Source organism: Phoca vitulina, unplaced genomic scaffold (genome assembly GCF_004348235.1).
Source record: "Phoca vitulina isolate PV1807 unplaced genomic scaffold, GSC_HSeal_1.0 scaffold25, whole genome shotgun sequence".
NCBI lineage: Eukaryota > Metazoa > Chordata > Mammalia > Carnivora > Phocidae > Phoca > Phoca vitulina.
Genome location: NW_022589728.1, coordinates 17,621,666 through 17,639,828, shown reverse-complemented (window position 1 = coordinate 17,639,828; position 18,163 = coordinate 17,621,666). Strand labels below are relative to the sequence as shown.

Genomic DNA, 18,163 nt, shown 5'->3' with positions numbered 1-18,163 from the left:
AAAATAAAATGCAATTGTCCCCTGGTTTACGTACTAGTTGTATTTCTGGAGATAGTGTATATTTTTAAAAGATTTTATTATTTATTTGATAGAGGGAGAGAGAGAGAAAGAAAGAGATCACAAGCATGGGGGAAGGGTAGAGGGAGAAGAAGATTCCCCACTGAGCAGAAAGCCCATGCAGCGCTCAATCCTGGGACCCCGGGACTCTGGGATCATGCCCTGAGCCCAAGGCAGATGCTTAACTGACTGAGCTACCCAGGCACCCTGGAAATAGTGTATTTTAAAACAGCAAAAAAAACCCAACACCGTGTACTTGTGTTTATAAGTTAAAAAAAAGTTGATTCTAGGCTGAAATAATTTCAGTTTTTTCACTTACATTACTGTCCGGTTGAAAGTTGAGTGGAACTCAAGATAGTTCTTCCTTGTGCAGGACTGTTTCAAACATTACAAGAGTCTTCTGTTCCTAGAACTGGCACTCTAAATGCCAGTAACAACTTTCAATAATCACAAATTCCCCTAAGATCTTGCAAATTCATTGTTCCCTTTGGGAGTGCCTGGATGTACTAGGCCAGGAGAGAAGGGGAGGCTGAAAACAAAAACAAAAACAAAAATAAGATATTATCCCTAATAATGTGGAAGGTGACAAAATTGAAACTAGAGGTAGAAAGCTTAGAATTAAAAAGAAGCACATACCTTCATATCTTCATACGTGTCATGTTTCCCACAGATGAGCAAGTCTTGCTTTAAGGATTTTGTGATCTTCTAGTAAATAATTTCTCTTGTTTAATGCCCTCAGTACCCTCTCTCTTAATCCGGAGTTCATATCCTTCATTTTGAACCCTCAGTTAGTAGGCTCATTTGTTGTAAATGAGTGCTAAAATTTGAACACTATGTGAAAGATGACCTTTTGAAGAGAAAGCACTACTTTTATCATCACAGGCCAAAAATGTTGCAAATTTCAGAGAAGGTGTAGTTTCCTATGTTGCTGTAACAAATTACCACAAACTCTGGATTAGAACAATACAAACTTAATATCCTAAACTTCTGGAAGTCAGAAGTTCAAAGAGAGGGGCGCCTGGGTGGCTCAGTCGGTTAAGTGGCTGCCTTCGGCCCAGGTCACAATCCCAGAGTCCTGGGATCGAGTCCCACATCGGGCTCCTTGCTCGGCAGGGAACCTGCTTCTCCCTCTCTCTCCCTCTGCTTGTGCTCTGTCAAATAAATAAAATCTTTAAAAAAAAAAAAAAAAAAAGAGAAGAATTTCCCTGAGATAAAATCTGAGAGGAGAATCCATTTTCTTGATTTATTTAATAGCTTCTACAGGCTGCCTGCATTCCTTGGTTCATGACCTCTTTCTCCATTTTCAAAGCTAACAGTATAGCATCTCCAAATCTGTCGGGCTCTCCTGCTCCCCTCTTCCACTCTTAAGGACTTCTATGATTACATTGGGTCCTCCTGGATAATCCAACCTAATATCCCCATGTCAAGATCCTTAATTTAATCACAACCGCAAAGTCCCTTTTGCCATTAAGGTATTATATTCATAGGTTCTGGGAACTAGAACATGGATATCTTTGGATGGGCCATTATTCTATCTACTACAAAAGAGTAGAGCAAAGAATATTGGTTTGAAATAGGGACACTTAATTTTTTTTTAAGTTTTTATTTAAATTCCAGTTAGTTAACATACAGTGTAATATTAGTTTCAGGTATACAATACAGTCATTCAACACTTCCATATGACACCTGGTGCTCATCACAAGTGCCCTCCTTGGGGCTCCTGGGTGGCTCAGTTGTTAAGCGTCTGCCTTCGGCTCAGGTCATGATCCCAGGGTCCTGGGATCAAGCCCCACATCGGGCTCCCTCCCTGCTTGGTGGGAAGCCTGCTTCTCCCTTTCCCACTCCCCTTGCTTGTGTTCCTTCTCTCGCTGTGTCTCTGTCACATAAATAAATAAAATCTTTAAAAAACAAACAAAAAAACAAGTGCCCTCCTTAATCCCCATCACCTATTTAACCCATCCCCCCACCCACCTCCTGAATAGGGACAATTTAAAATATTTTTTTCTCTTACAGTTTTTTTTCTTGCAGATCAACCACTCATTTTTACCTTTAAAAGCCAAACTAAGAATTCTATAGCTGCTTATGACAGTATGATTTCTATTTATAATTTCCATCAAACTTAAAATAGTATCCTAAATGTAGAGATTACCAAAATACATTGGTGGTGGGGAGAGGTTGAAACAGATATTTATGTATCCAAGATATAATCCTAAACCTGATTTTTGTTCTCAGATTGAGCACATAATATATGGTTTCATCATTTCTGCCAAAGCATATTTATTTAGCATTATCAATACTGGGGCAAGTTTTATATAACATGCTATTTCTTTTTATTTTCAGCTCATTTTTAAATTTTTATTTCATTTTTAATTATTTTAAAGATTTTATTTATTTATTTGACAGAGAGACAGAAAGAGAGAGCATGAGCACAGGCGGGGAGGGAGGGGCAGAGAAAGAGGGAGAAGCAGGGAGCCCAACACGGGACTCGATCCCAGGAGCCTGAGATCATGACCTGAGCCCAAGGCAGACACTTAACTGACTGAGCCACCCAGGTGCCCCTCCAGTTCATTTTTTTAAATTAAAAAAATAAAATAAACAAGAATTTATGCTTTAAAAAAGTCAAATAATACAAAAATACATAGAGTAAAAAGTTAAAGCCTGCCCTGCCCCCATCTCATCCCTCCCTCCAAAGTAAAACACTGCTAAACAGTTTGGTATGCAGTCCATAGACCATTTTCTATAATGTCAGACACTTACCCACATACACATACACCCTGAGACCTTACGTACATAGATAACATATTAATCATACAATTCTGCTACCAGCTCTTTCCTCTACACCATCCTATAGTACATCTATACTATACTGGTAGTTGAATGCTCATGGATATTAGGGTAGTAAAGTGATTGGGAACTTGGTTTCTAATTCAAATCTTGGTTCTGCCTCTATAGGCCCTTGAACAAATTAACCTTTTGGTGCCTTATTTTTCTCATTTATAAAGTGGATGATGGGGCTCAGTCGTTGAGCATCTGCCTTCGGCTCAGGTCGTGATCCCAGGGTCCTGGGATCGAGCCCCGCATTGGGCTCCCTGCTCAGCGGGAAGCCTGCTTCTCCCTCTCCCACTCCCCCTGCTTGTGTTCCCTCTCTCACTGTGTCTCTCTGTCAAATAAATAAATAAAATCTTTTCTAAAAAAACAAAGTGGATGAAAATAATAGTACCTACCTCATAGGATTGTTACAATTATACAAATTGTGCATATTATCTAAGATGAATGCATGTGAAACACCTAAAAGGGCCCAGTGGTGTAACAGCTGTTTAATGGCATTGTCTTAATATTACACTATTTTTACTGGCTGTAATTGTTCCTGATGAGAACCAATTGGGGTTTTAATGAAATATAACACTATAAGCATTGAAGTACATCTTTTTTGCTTGCATTGAATTACAGTATTTTTTAAGAAGATTTTATTTATTTTAGAGAGAGAGAGAGACGGCACAAGCGGGAGAGACAGAGGGAAAGATAATCTCAAGCAGACTCCCCCCCTGGGTGTGGAGTCCAACGAGGGTCTTGATCCCAGAACCCCGAGATCATGACCCAAGCCGAAACCAAGAGTTGGACACTCAAACAACTGCACCACCCAGGCACCCCAAATTACAGTATATTAAGATAAAATGTCTGTCATAGGCTATGCACATCTTTATGGCTTTTGCTTAGTATTGCTTTCCAAAAGGATTATACCAGTTTCAGTACTAACATCAAGGAATTATTCAAAGGTTGTTGACAGAATTTAGAAATATTTTGCTACCTTAGTAGTCATAAAATGGTATTTCAAATTTATACTTTTTAAAAAGACTATTTATTTATTTGACAGAGAGAGACAGAGAGAGAGAGAGAGATGAGCCAAGCAGGGGGAATTGCAGGCAGAGGGAGAGGGGCGAAGCAGGCTCCCTGCAGAGCAGGGAAACCCAACGTGGAGCTCAATCCCAGGACCCTGGGATCATGACCGGAGCAGAAGGCAGATGCCCAACCGATTGAGCCACCTAGGCACCCCTAATTTATATTTTTATGAACACATTTATTCATGAGCTTATTATTTGCCTTTGTTTATTCATTGTATACTGATGTATTGCTATTCTAGGGACTGGGATTCTACAATAAATAGACAAAAATCTATTTATGGCAATGATACATATGGCTCTATTAAAAGTACAGTCTCTCAGGTACTATATTAAGCCAGCAAAAGCTTTTCAAACAACATAAGCAAACCTTGGGAGTATTTGGCCTTTGTGGAGAATAAGTTGGTATAGTCATGGGAAGGATGAGCATGGTGCACTTTACTGCTCATTTATTTAATAATAATGAAGCAATTTATTTAAAGATTTGGAGTAAGAAAGTAAATTAGTATATACTTTTAAAATAATTTTTCTAGGGTTACTTAGCTGGCTCAGTTGGAAGAGCATGCGACTCTTGACCTCAGAGTTGTGAGTTTGAGCCCCATGTTGGGTTCGTAGAGATTACTTAAAAAAAATAAATTAAAAAAATATTTTAAAAATCATTTTTATAATTAAAAATAGGAATATATTTGTCATGGAGTAGAAAGAAAACTTTACATGAGTTTTTAAGATAAAACAGTTTTTAAAGAAATTTCTAACACTTGTCCTCCATCATTTTCCCCTTGGTTTTCAATCCCCTATACCTCAGTGGAAAAACCTGAGAAACTTTAACAGACTATTCAAAACAACTCTCGGGGATTGAGAAGTGTGATAATGAGAAGAACATCCCTTTGAGTGTTTTCAGTTTTGGGTGATTACAAATAAAACCACTATAAACATTTGTTTTCCAAAGTGTCTGTTCCATTTGCATTTCTACCAGCAATGCATGAAAGTTATATTTGCTCAGCATCTTCTCCTTTACCGACACTTGTATAGTCAGTCTTCCCCCCCTCCTAATAGCTGTGTGATAGTATCTCATTGTGGTTTTGATTTGCATTTCTCTAATGATCAATGATGTGGAGCGTCTTTTCATGTGGCTTATTTGCCATTTGTCTATCTTTTTTTGTGAAATGTCTGCTCTAATCTTTTGCTCATTTTTTCATTGCTTCCCCCCCACCTTATAGCTGTTTTGAGAGCTCTTTATAATACTCGGAATAAAAACTCTTTTAAAAATGTATATTTTGCTTAAAAAAAAAAAAAAGCCCAGCTCTCAATTACATTCAAGTGTGTATTCAAATGACTGTGAACCCCTTTCAAAATCTAAAATACCTGCCTTCGAGCTCTAAAAAAGTACTCTGTGTAAAAAGCCTAATATATAGGAGAAACTCTGCTTCCTGTTAGAATATAAATAAGTTGAGTAATGTATGACTCAGGAGTAAATCAGAAATCAGTTTTCAAATGACATTACTTTCTCAATTAGGTTAAAAATAAAGTGAACGAGCAACACAATAAGGAATGATATAAGAGGTGTTTTACCTTCCCAGAACGCTTATCTTGAGAAAAAGGAACTATAAAAAGGCGTTTTAAGTTTTCAAAGTAGTGCATGCAAGCTCCTCTTCAATTCACATTTGCACCTGCATCTCTGATTTGCAAAAATTGATGCGTAAAATTTCAAAATAGCAAAATGTAAGTTTGTTATAATATTAACATGTGGTTTAGTGCTCTATGCAGTAGAGCATGTTACCTTGCAAATTTGGATCCTTTACCATGTCTAATTGTTACTGTAATCTACTTTAATGTTACTTGATTCCAGCAGTTCGTAGTTTTACACTTGAAACTTCTAAAGTAGTTAGAACTGCTGGAAACTCCTTCCACGCAATTCTCCCCTCCTCCCGTCTCTCCTGCGAGGGAAGGTCACCTACTATAGTTGACTACCATACTGATTTATCTGGGCAAAATTTCCAGTTCGCTCCTGTCTTCCTGCATTGTTCTTCTGGATCCGGGTTCAATTATTTCCCGTACAGCGAGCTAAGGGATTAAGCTCCGCGATGACTGGACGCAGACTTGGCTTATTTCCTTTTTCTGTGCCAAGCACGACTCCAGCTAAAAACTTTTTTCACCTGTCACTCCCGCTCATTCTCGATATTCGGTTTCCTACCACAGTCTTCGCTAGTCCAATAGCTCTGATGTCTGGGCAAAAAATAGCTCACATTTTTGCTTAAACAATAACGGCCGCGCAAATTTTATGGTTAGATTTGTCTCAAATCGGAAGACCGCGCCTCCTAACAAGGCGGGATACACACGAGGAGTTAGGAATGGAGGAGCTGTGGCTGAAAGGAGGGTGCGGGGACTTGCCTTGGCGAGGCCGCCCAACCCCCAAGGACCATGTCCGCGAACCCCGGGAAGTTTGGACTCGCGCCGCAGCTTCCGGACCCGCCTCTAAGCGAGCACCGGAACTCGCTTTCCCAGCAGGCCCCGCGCAGTGCGGTGCTCGGCGCGCTCCGGGTCCTGTCAAGGCAAGACCCGCGAGCCCGCCCTGCGGCCCCACCCCCTGACTCCCAGCTCCTTCCACGACTCCCGCGAGTTCCAGTCCCGACTTCCAGCTCCCCAGCCCCGCCCTCAGTCGCGCGCGCTCTCCCCGCCCCGCCCTCGTCCCCCCGCGTGCGGCCGCTACAGCCAATGAGGTTCGGGGCCGCGTGCGCAGATTCAAACGGCGGCTCTTGAGGGAGGCTGGGCGCGAGATTCGGCGGTGCGGACAAAACCCTGCAGGAGGCTGCGAGCCCTGCAGAGCTGCTCGCTGCGGGGTGAGGGCGGGGGTCGGCGCCCGCCGCAGAGCTGAGCTGGGACCACTGAGTAGAGGCTGAGAGGCGGCGGGAGGGGCCGGCCGAGGGCGGGAGCGCGCCTGCTGACATGTTGGGGGCATCCCTGACCGGGCCGGACCGGGGCTAGGAGCGGTGCTGCGGGCCGGGGGCGGGTCGCGGTCCGCCCCTCCGTCCTGCCCTGCCGGGGACGTGCGTTCCACTCTCGGTCGCCTCGGAGAGGGAGCGAGGGAAGCGGCTGGAGGGTCGGGAACAAGGAGCATTCGCTTGAGGCTGGAGGAGGCTTAACTGCGTCCCCGCCCAGCCCGCGCCTATGCGGTACTTGAAGGATGGCGAAGAGGTCGCGCAGGTGGGTGACATCCCTTTCACTCAGGCCTGTTGGCACTGTCCCGGCTCAGATTCTTTTCCCTGTCCCAATGCTTCCCCATCAGGCCCTCCCCAGCTGGGGCAGAGGTTTTCCTTCCCGCAGCCCCACAGCCTCTTCGGCCCGGCTGGCCCGATCGCAGCCGTGACGTGTGGAGAGTTGGGGACCACTGTGTTTAAGGCGCAGAAAGTGAGTAACAAATGCCCAGATTGCTCTAAGGAGTTGATTCTCCCAACAGCGCACGTCCAGACTTCAGTCTCTCACAGCTTCTTCTTGGAGTTTCTTGCCAGGTAAGTGCGCTTTCAGGGAGTACCCTACGCACATAAAAGTGCTCATGTGCAGCCCGGACGGCTTGAAAATGGTGTCCGGAGAGATTCTTTTCTTCTGAATTACTGTATCAGTTAAACTCTGATAAACCTGCGCAGGGACCCCTCTGCCATCTTTGCTACCTTGACAGGTAGGGAAAATCCTCTGAGGAATAGCTGAGGAGAGAGGACCTTTTTGATGGTTTCGGTAATTACCATTCCCATGTTCTCAGCTTTATGTATATATTTTTAGTATCTTCTGCTGGGAAGTTGTTACACTGTTACTACCCGTAGCTTGATCTTAAAACAATGTTTGATTCACTGAATATTTTTAGTTCCCGTGTTTGGCTCTGTCTGTAACTAAGTGTTGCCCAGAGAGGTAGGGCATAATTTTTGTTGGAAAACTTGCTAGGAGGAATTTACTCATCTAATTTTTATTTATACGTTACTATAGTAGCTACACCTAAGTTGTGTGTAGTAACCACTTAGATGACAAAAAACGAGGTTGTCTTTTGTCAGTAGTATTAAATAAACCTGAAAAGATGTTTGGCAGGATTTCCAAGTGGTTTTGTTTATCTAGGTTCACAGCCTTAAAGTCATAACTAGAGATGTATTTCTTAAGTTGAAATTTAGTACTAGGATTCATTCATTGCAGATTCAGATGGAACAAATATACACTCACATAAACCCACCTCTCTACAACAGGGTTTTCAACCTTGTCACTACTGATATATGGATTAGATAATTCTCAGTAGCGGGGGGCTGCCCTATGCTTTGTAGTATGTTTAATAGCATCCCTGGCCTCTGTCCAGTAGATGCCAGTAACACCATTTCTCTGAGTTGTGACAATCAAATGTTTCCAGACATTACCAAATGTGTGTTGAGGGGGGTAGAATCACCCAGGTGCGAATCTCTGCTCTAATTAACTTCCTAATCTTCAGAAAAGATAGATATTAAAGCTCCTGTAATTATAATTACTGAGGTACTGGCTTAGGCCTTGTGGATTTTTAAATATACAAAACTTTTAAAATAAAATAATGTCATTAAGCAAAGTGACAAGTGACTCTGTCAACTCAAAAACAGAAGTTTGTTTATATTCATTGTGTGGCATTATCTACCTATCAGTATTGATGTTAATCTTATTTGAAAGAGTGTCTTAGCTAATGCTACCATCATCATTTAGATATGGTTAGACGTGGATACTTGAATGTTAGAACCCTGTCCTCCAGTTGATTTTGTCTGTTCATTTCATAGCTTTTGTATGCTTCATAATAGTAGACTAAGAAAGGAGAAGTGATTTAATGACTAATTTGCCTGTGTACGTTATTTTCTTTTATTCACAATACTGTGAGCATTGAGATCTGAACATTGATGTACTGTTCACTTTTGTTCCTTGTCAGCTGTACGAATTAAAATGTATTATAGAATGATTTAAAAAATCATAAGGCTGGAGTAATTAAATGCGGTGGGGTGAAGCTATGCTCCCTATGGGAGTATAGAGGTAGAGGATGTGGTGAGAAATTATCACATCTAAATGGTGTATTTCTTGGGGTCTTCATACTTAAATGTGTTTCATGCTCTAAATTATATTTCTTGTATATGAAAATATGTCTTATTTATCTTAGAAGATAATAGAATGTGAAATGTTTTGAAGGTGAAATTATTGGGCAAAGTCTGGTCTCATGCCTTTTGGCTAAATGTCTTAATAAATATGAACCTAATTTATAGTTGAGAAAGGAAATAATTTGGTCAATTTAAGATCTCTACTATACGACTAAGTATTTGAGTGAAAACTAAAGTTTGCTATATAAAAGTTTTGCATAAGACTATGGGCATAAATCCTGTAATATACTTTTTTCTGTATGATATGGAAAAAAAAGTAAAAAAAAACTGTTACCTTAGGTCGAAACAACTGGAGGATGTTGGCTCTTTTGATTTTTGTTTAAGATAGCTGTAGTATCTCTGATCTAGATTTACATAAAGGAAAAGGCTCATTTAGTGTTGTGACTTTAAATAGTTTTAGATCTCACTGGGGGTTTTAATGATATAATTTATAGGCAATACCAAAATTGGTATATGTTATTAACATGTATTTGATTTTTAAGCATATTTATGTATTGAGTAATTAATTTTAGTTTTTAAAAGCTAGATCTACCCTTAAAAATAAACTTTAAAAAATGTCATTTAGAAGCTAGAAGACATATTTAAGTAGTAACAGATTCAGGTATTTACACTTGGTGAACTGCACTAAACTGGAAAGGTAAAAGCCAGCTTTTGCATTGGAAAATGTTTTTTAGTGGGTTATGTGTGTGTATGGGAAGCAATTTTACTATGTTATTTCCAGCAAAATGAGTGTTATGGGTGAAAGAATACTGAAAATGAACTGATTTTTTAAGCAGCTGTGTCATTAATTAGCAATATTGTTTTAGAAAAGCAAGTAAACTCTATATCCCAGTTTTTAAGTCTGTTAATCTAGGGGTTTGGATTTTAGGGTCTGTAAAGTAACTTCCAGATTTAATGTATATCCTGTTTTGAATCTTTTTGTAATCATCTTTGCTCATTTAAAAATATACACACTAATGGAATAAAATAGAAAAGTTCAGTCATCATTTTTGTTTATGAGTAGGTAGGTAGAATTCCCTTCAGTACTTATTTCAGTATTACTATTAATACTGGTCAAATGAAGTCAAATTTGTCTTACTATAATGATGCTAGTTTGCAGTCCAGGTTTGGAAATAAAATATTCATGTATGCAGTACATAATATTAACCACCGGGTGGCCTGATTTCACTTTTTTAAATCAACCTGGTAAATTTTCATACCTTGAATTTGATTGGATTTAAGAAAATGTAGAATTACCCTGTCAAGACAGTTTATTTTTTTTTTAAGATTTTATTTATTTATTTGACAGAGAGAGACACAGCGAGAGAAGGAACACAAGCAGAGGGAGTGGGAGAGGGAGAAACAGGCTTCCCACCAAGCAGGGAGGGAGCCCGATGTGGGCTTGATCCCAGGACCCTGGGACCATGACCTGAGCCGCAGGGAGACGCTTAATGACTGAGCCACCCAGGCACCCCAAGCCAGTTTAAAATAAAGATGTAATTTTGGATTTTGATAAAAATTTCAGATTTGATGATTTATGATTCAAAATACGATCAAGTTGAAGTAATTTTATTAGAGCAAATTTGATAGAACTATTGATATTTCTTTAATTTTGAACCAGTGATTCTTTTCAAATAAAAGTAAATTTTTAAAAATTCTCAAATTCTTCCTTTGAATACCTCATTTTACTCTAAAAATTAGTATCCTTTAAAAATTGAACTTCTCCCTAAATGTTTTATCTTAATATAATCAAGTATGAATAGTTTGTGTATTATTTCACAGGGTAAGTTATGACCGTAACATCCTTTTAGCTTACACCCATTGTAAAGTTTCTCTTAACCATTTTCCTGGCCTAATGAGTCATAGTATTTGTGTGTGTGTGTGTGTGTGTGTGTGTGTGTGTGCATGCTTCATTTTGCTGTTTCATAATCACCCTAAACACTTTGTTCATTCATAATCTAAAAAAAAAACCTTTTCATTTGAATGTAGTGCTAGTTTACATATCAGACAGTTATAGAATAAATATTTTCTTTGACTTAAAAAAATAGAACTGGCAGAGTAATTCTGGTAACCAAGTCCTGGATGAAGATTCAGAAACCAAATTCCTTTTCTATTTTTGCTTTGTCTCTGGAGAAATAATTTTACCTATTTTTGTTGTCTTCTAGATCAGTCATCCTAGGCTAAAAATGACTGACTTCTGTAGTAAGGAGTTGATTTTATTTAGTTATTATATATTATCATCACTGATTGCTACAATATAAAAATGCTAAACGATGATATTAAAAAGCAGATAAATAGAACAGATTTGTTTTGATGGTGTCTAACCATTATTAAGCAGTGGTGAAAGTAAAATATTGGTGAGATTACATGTGGGGTTTTATCCCTTCTCTTTTTTATTGGCAAATTGTACACATTCTCAGGCATCTTTCTATTGTAGCTAATGATATTGATAATTTTCTAGGATCTTATTCTGTCACACTTATTTAAAAGTTGTATCATTCTTTCAACAATTACTTAACCAATATAGAAATAACTTACGCTAAAACTAAGAAGTGGCTAGGTGGATAGACTCCAGGAAAGTCCCAGTGGTAGAGAGATGATTCTAAGAATTCTACTTTAATCCTCCCTCACATTCACCCACTCAAAAAACCCAGCTTCCTGAACATTGACTGGGCTGTATAACTCTGAAACTGATGACCATGCTGATGCAAAACAGAGAATGAAACCTCATGTAGAAATAGAAATTTCTCACAAACTAAGTATGTGGTTAAAAACTAAGGCCAAATTTTAAAGTTGAACAAGTTTTCAGGAAAATTACTCCTTGGAAACTGGTCTTTTGACCAAAGTAACATCTTTGGACTCCTACTCTTAAGTTAAAATAATTTGATAACCTACAGTGAATTTTGTACAGATTGGACTTGATGTAGATATTTTTTTTGAACACCTAAGATTTATATAGGCAAGTCTCCGAATTAAACATTTTTTGATCTAGAAATAACCTAATTTTTAAAAGCAGTCTCAAATATGCTGTTGTGAAAGCTGTTGGGATCTGAGGGGTGGGAGAAAGGGGGGAACCTGTGAAAAGCACAACTGAGGGCTGTTTGGGATGGCAGGAAGTGGTAATGTTGCTGGGGACAGTTCCAGGAAAGGTTAGGCAATGTTAGTAGACACCCGAAAGAACCCCTTCTGTACTGAATATTTTGTTTGTTTGTTTCAGCAGGTTATGCTTCTTAAAATTCTACCGTTTGGAGGTGCATTTGGATTTTGAAAGTCCTTTTTAATAAATGAGAATGCCTTTCCCCTTCTCCTAGAGGTATTTTCATTTGTTAAAAAAAAAGTTTTCTCTCTCATATCCACTTGAGATCAGCTGTATTGAGGGAGGTGGAAGTTTTCATTGGGTTGGAAGGGAATGAGGTAGTTTTGGAATACAGAGTACTTGGAGGAGGTAAAAGAGTAAGGAAGATCATTCACTGATCATTAATTTTACAAATATTACAGGTACTGTGCTTGGTGCTGAGAGGTATCAGATATGGTCTTTGCATTCCTGAACTTACTATTTGGTTGGAAAGGTTGGCATGTGTGATGAGCATTAAAAAAGAAGGGTAGATGCCATGAATACATACAAATTGGACAGAAAGCCTCAATATGGTGTTTTTTCTGATTTGGTAGCCTTCTTAGAAATTCATTAAGTCACTGGATCCTGAACCATCTCCATTTTAACTATTGAATCTTGGCTAATCAGGTGGATATTTCTGATAGCTGAAGATGGCAGCAAATAACAGGTATTTCTTTAAACTTGTGTCTTTATTTTCAGATTAATTCAACAAAACAAGCATAGAACTGGCAGATTATTGTTAAAAATAGACACTGGCTTTAGGGAGAGAGCATTGGAATGTTGAAATGCATTGAACTGAAGCAGATAGATAATTATATAGGTAGGGGAGTTGGCGATCTTGGTGTCTTGCTTGGTCAGATATGAAGAACTTTGGTCTGGGGCCGGGGGCGGGGGTGTGGGGGGGCTCACACCAGGCTGGCTCAGTTGGTAGAACATGTGATTCTTGATCTCTGGGTCATGAGTTCAACCTTCACACTGGACATGAAGCCTTCTTAAAAAAAAAAAAGAATTTTGGTCCTATAGAGTTGACAAATCAAGGGAAATCAGAAGTTCCTGCAAAGGATCTATAGACAGTATATATTAAATATAGGCCTTCATTTTTCAGTTTTGTAAGAATTAAACTGTATGTAGATATTGGGAACTACCCACATGTTCTTAAATATATTACATTAAAGTTAAATCATCAAACTTTAGCTATTTGAAATCAGAGTGAATTTTTGGAAAAGAGTTGAATCTAGTAAAGCAGAAATAATCTTGAATATTGTTGGGCAGTCAGCCTATGCACATAATACTAATATTGAGCTACCTCTCTGTGCCATGAGGTGTTTTATATGTTTTTTCATTTAATTTTATCCTTGAAGCACTATAAGGTAGGTGGTATTATCCTTATTTCACAAACAGGTAAACTAAAGCCCTAAGTAAGAGGTTAATATATCCACGATGCAAAATAAGTAGTTCAGTTATAACTAGAACCTTGTTCGGATTTCAAAACATACTTCAGATTTGTCTTTGGTATCTTCCAGCTTCTTAGTATCCTCTTCCCTATTTTTCTAGTATGTGGTAGTATACTGGTTAAATAGTGAATTTTGGAGTTCAGTCATGCTACATTTGGTGTAACTGTAGGCAAGAAGTTAACTTTTCTAAGTCAAAGTCTCCCTTTTCTGTAAAGTGGGAATAGTAATATTTCCCTCTTGGGGTTGTTGTGGGGTTTTAAGACAGAAATTTCAGAGACTACCTAATGTCTGGTACTTAGAAAGTTTAAATAAATATTTGCTCTTATTATTTTCAGATGCTCATGACTGTATTCAGTCCTCTATCTACTCAAAATCCTCTAATTCAGTTTATCATAAAGACCCGCCCTCTTTTCTGAGGCTTCATGTTCTCATGGCTTTAACTGTTTTCTCTATGCTGGTGATTGCCAAAACTGTGTGTCTACCCTAGGCCTCTTAACCTGAGCAGAAGATCCATGTACCCTGGTGCCTTCCTAGATCTGCTCTGCCCAATAGAATAGCCATTCCCCACATGTTGCTATTGAGCTCTTAAAATATGGTTAGTCTGAATTGCAATGCACTCTAACTATAAAATACACACTAGATTTTGAAGACTTTAGTAAGTAAAAAAGGAATGTAAACTAGTTCATGATTATGTTGAGTATGTGTTGAAGTAGTAATTTTTTAATATATTGGGTTAAATAATTAACATTATTTTGACCTGTTTCTATTTTTAAAATGTGGCTACTAGGAAATTACATATGTGGCTGTGTTATATTTCTATTGACAGTGCTGTTCAAGATATATTCACTTGTATATTTCTCAAGTGCCTTTAAATCAGCTAGTCCAAAACTGCCTACTCTCCCCATTCTCTTCTCCCTCTCAAAGTTCTGTTTTTCCTTCTATTCTTTATCTCAGTGGATAGCTCTGTTTATGCTCCTAAAGTCAGAAGTTTTGGAGGCATCCTTGATTGCTTGCAAAATCCTTTTGTTTGTACCTTTTTAATATCTCTGTTTCACATGCTTCTTTCCATTGCCACTATTACTACCTTAGTTGGTTTATTCTTTTATGGTTCCTTGATTTTTGTTACATTTAGATCTCTTCTACTCAAGGGTATAAAAAGATGGACTTCTATCCTATTTTTTTAATAGTACTATTACAGTTTCAGTTTTTAAAATGTAAGATAGTTGCTTCATCTGACGTTTTTTATTTTAAAGTAAGACTCAAGCTTTATATATAATAGCCACCCTGTGTCTTACCATTTATTGAAAAGTCCATCTTTACCCCACTGATTTGATATGTTACTGTTACAATTTACCAAATTCCCATTTGGGTGTGGTTTTTTTTCTGAATGTTCTGTTCTCTTCCATTGACCTGTGTATCTGTTCATATGCCAGTACTGTTCTGTTTTATTTATTGTTTCTCTACAGTATGTTTTCATACTGGGTAGTGCTAATTGTTTGTTTTTCCATATGAACTATAGAATCAGCATGTCTAAGTCCCTCTGAAATCTTTTTTATTTTTTTTAAAGATTTTATTTATTTATTTGAGAGAGAGAATGAGAGAGAGAGAGAGAGAGAGAGCACATGAGAGGGGGGAGGGTCAGAGGGAGAAGCAAATTCCCTGCTGAGCAGGGAGCCCGATGTGGGACTCGATCCTGGGACTCCAGGATCATGACCTGAGCTGAAGGCAGTCGCTCAACCAACTGAGCCACCCAGGCGCCCAATCTTTTGTATTTTTAAAGATTTTATTTATTTATTAGAGAGAGAGGGAGGGAGAGTGAGCGCACAAGCAGGGGGAATGGCAGGCAGAAGGAGAGGGAGCCCAATGTGGGACTCTATCCCAGGACCCTGGGATCATGACCTGAGCTGAAGGCAGATGCTTAACTGACTGAGCCACCCAGGCACCCCTCCCTCTGAAAATCATTATTCATTAAATTTATGAATTAGGGGTGCCTGGGTGGCTCAGTCGGTTAAGTGTCCCACTCTTGATCTCAGCTCAGGTCTTGATCCCATGGTCATGAGTTCGAGTCCTGCATTGGACTCCACATTGGGTGTGGAGCCTACTTTAAAAAAAAATAAAAAATTTATGAATTAATTTAGGGAGAATGGACATCTGTAATATTGTTTTCCTATCCAGGAATGGGGTCTGAGTGTTTTTCCATTTATTCAAGTCTAATGTGTCTTATAATAGTGTTTCATTGCTTACTATGCCTTGATCTTATATATTCAAATTATTTTCACATATTTTAATTTTGTTGTTGGTAATGCTGATGAATCATTTCTTCCATTGTTTCTTTTAACTAGATGTGACTGTGTTTTGTATTTCACCCTTAACATTGTCAGGCTTTAATAATTTCTTACTTGGGTTATTGTAAAAGATTAGTAATTGGTCTTCCTTCCTCCATTTCTCCACATTCCTGCCAGTGATTTTTCCAAAACACGAGGTGTCTTTCCCTTACTTAAAGCCCTTTAACTCTTTAGGATAAAGGTCAAATAAAGAATAAAAGTCAAACTCTTTAGCATGACATAGAGGTTATCACTTGACCCCTGGTGGCGTATCATTTCTCTGGTGTCAGTAAGAACTATAGCTATTCTCAATTGTATGACTTTTAATTTTTTATATTTTGAATAATCTAATTTGATGTATGTTAGTCTGAGTGGCTTCTTCAGTCATACCTGTATACAAAGTTTCAAAGATTGAATTCACAAATTTACATAAAATTCTTGATTTCACAATTGTGGGTTTTTATTTTTTTATTTTTTTTTAGTGAGGATGAGGATGATGACCTTCAGTATGCTGATCATGATTATGAAGTACCACAACAGAAAGGATTGAAGAAACTCTGGAACAGAGTAAAATGGACAAGAGATGAGGTAATTATGTGATCAGGTTTATTAATTTCATACTTGTATTTACTTGTTAATAATAATATTTAATAAAGATATTAAAAGATATTGAAAAGCAAAGCCTGAGAAAAGTTATTCATCAACTAATGTGCACATATTTTTCTTCCACCAGAGGTGTGAACAGTGGTTTGATGTTGAGACTGAGAGAAACAGTAGAGTAAATGGGAGAGCTTGTATTATAGTGGCTTGTCCTTCTATCGATGGCTGTCAGATATGACAGGAAAGAATGGGAGAGTTATCTATATTTAGGGATAGAGGAATAGGTGGGGGAGGAAAGCTTTCTAATTTTCATTCCTGTTTTAATAGGATGATAAGTTAAAGAAGTTGGTTGAACAACACGGAACTGATGATTGGACTCTAATTGCTAGTCATCTTCAAGTGAGTAAACTATTATCTTCTATTTCTAACGTGGATGATATAGGTCATTGGATTAAATTTGCTGTTTTTCAGAAATGTGTCTTCATTATTTTAGACTTAGGTTTCCTTTCTAAAAACATTTCTGTTGTTCTGATCTTCCTATAGTGGTCAAAGGTCAGAAAGTCTGATTTTCTAATAATTAATTTATACAGGGGCCTAAAAAGATTACTAATCTAAAATGAAAATGATGCTAAGTTTGGTTAGGGCTTTATAAATATTTGTTGATAAACATTAAAACATTTGAAAGAAGTTAAATACATTGAAATCTTTTGGCAGCTGATCAATAAAATCAGAAAAAGATCTGTTGAAAAGTTTGTCATTTAATGTTTGCATTTTAAGGTGTTACTGATTTTTAAAAGAATTATACTTAATTGTTCATCATACTATTCACATACTATTCATTAGTATGTAATTTTGTAATTTACAAAGTGTTTTCACATACATTCCTTTTGTTCCTTACTACATTAAAGGTGGTGAGGCAAAATATTCATTTTTGAGTTTCTGTTTTGACTACCATGGGTTTCAGAAACCAGGTTACCTATGTTCTTTCTAAATTGTTATGATGCTTTTCAACATAACCTGAAAATTGAGACCAGATAATGGAAAGAGCATAAGTTTTGGAGTCAGTCTACACTATATTCAGGTGTCAGCTCTATTAGCTGTTTGGTCTTAGAAAAATTACTTAACTTTTTTGATTTTCAGCTTCCTTATCTACAATATGTAAATAATAGTACTGTTTTTGTAGTATTTGTTGTGAGAATTAGAAATAACATATATAGGATTTTGGCACATTTCCTGACATTTAGCAGGTGTTCAATAAATGGAAACTAAATTAGAAAAGTTATTTATATTAGCTTTATCAGTTTAACTTCAATGAAATAGCAGCAAATGAAGGGAACAGAGAAATGTTACAGTGACATGCAGGAACTGCCTGATTATTTTGAAGAAAATGATAGCCTTAAAATGGATCAGCATTGATGGTTAGAAGCCATAAATGAAAATCAGCTTAAACATAATTTGAAATCCACCAGGCACAGAGACAGCCACTGGTAAACAACATTATCCATAATCCTGTATATGAACTAGTATTTTTGTAAACTCTGAATCAGTCGTGAAGTTAAGTGTTTTGTTGTTATTATTATGTATTATT

At 37.8% G+C, this 18,163-nt stretch overlaps 1 protein-coding gene across 2 annotated transcripts in view; it reads left to right on the top strand.

The window, feature by feature from the left end:
• The first annotated feature begins 6,705 nt into the window (after positions 1-6,705).
• MYBL1 (MYB proto-oncogene like 1) overlaps positions 6,706-18,163 on the top strand; it is a 36,665-nt gene continuing 25,207 nt past the window's right edge. For both annotated transcript variants that reach the window (XM_032421970.1, XM_032421969.1), the window contains exons 1-3: positions 6,706-7,160; positions 16,458-16,563; positions 16,903-16,974. In XM_032421970.1, the coding sequence (XP_032277861.1) occupies positions 7,141-7,160; positions 16,458-16,563; positions 16,903-16,974 (198 nt within the window). In that variant the 5' untranslated portion in view covers positions 6,706-7,140. The remainder of the gene's footprint in view (positions 7,161-16,457; positions 16,564-16,902; positions 16,975-18,163) is intronic.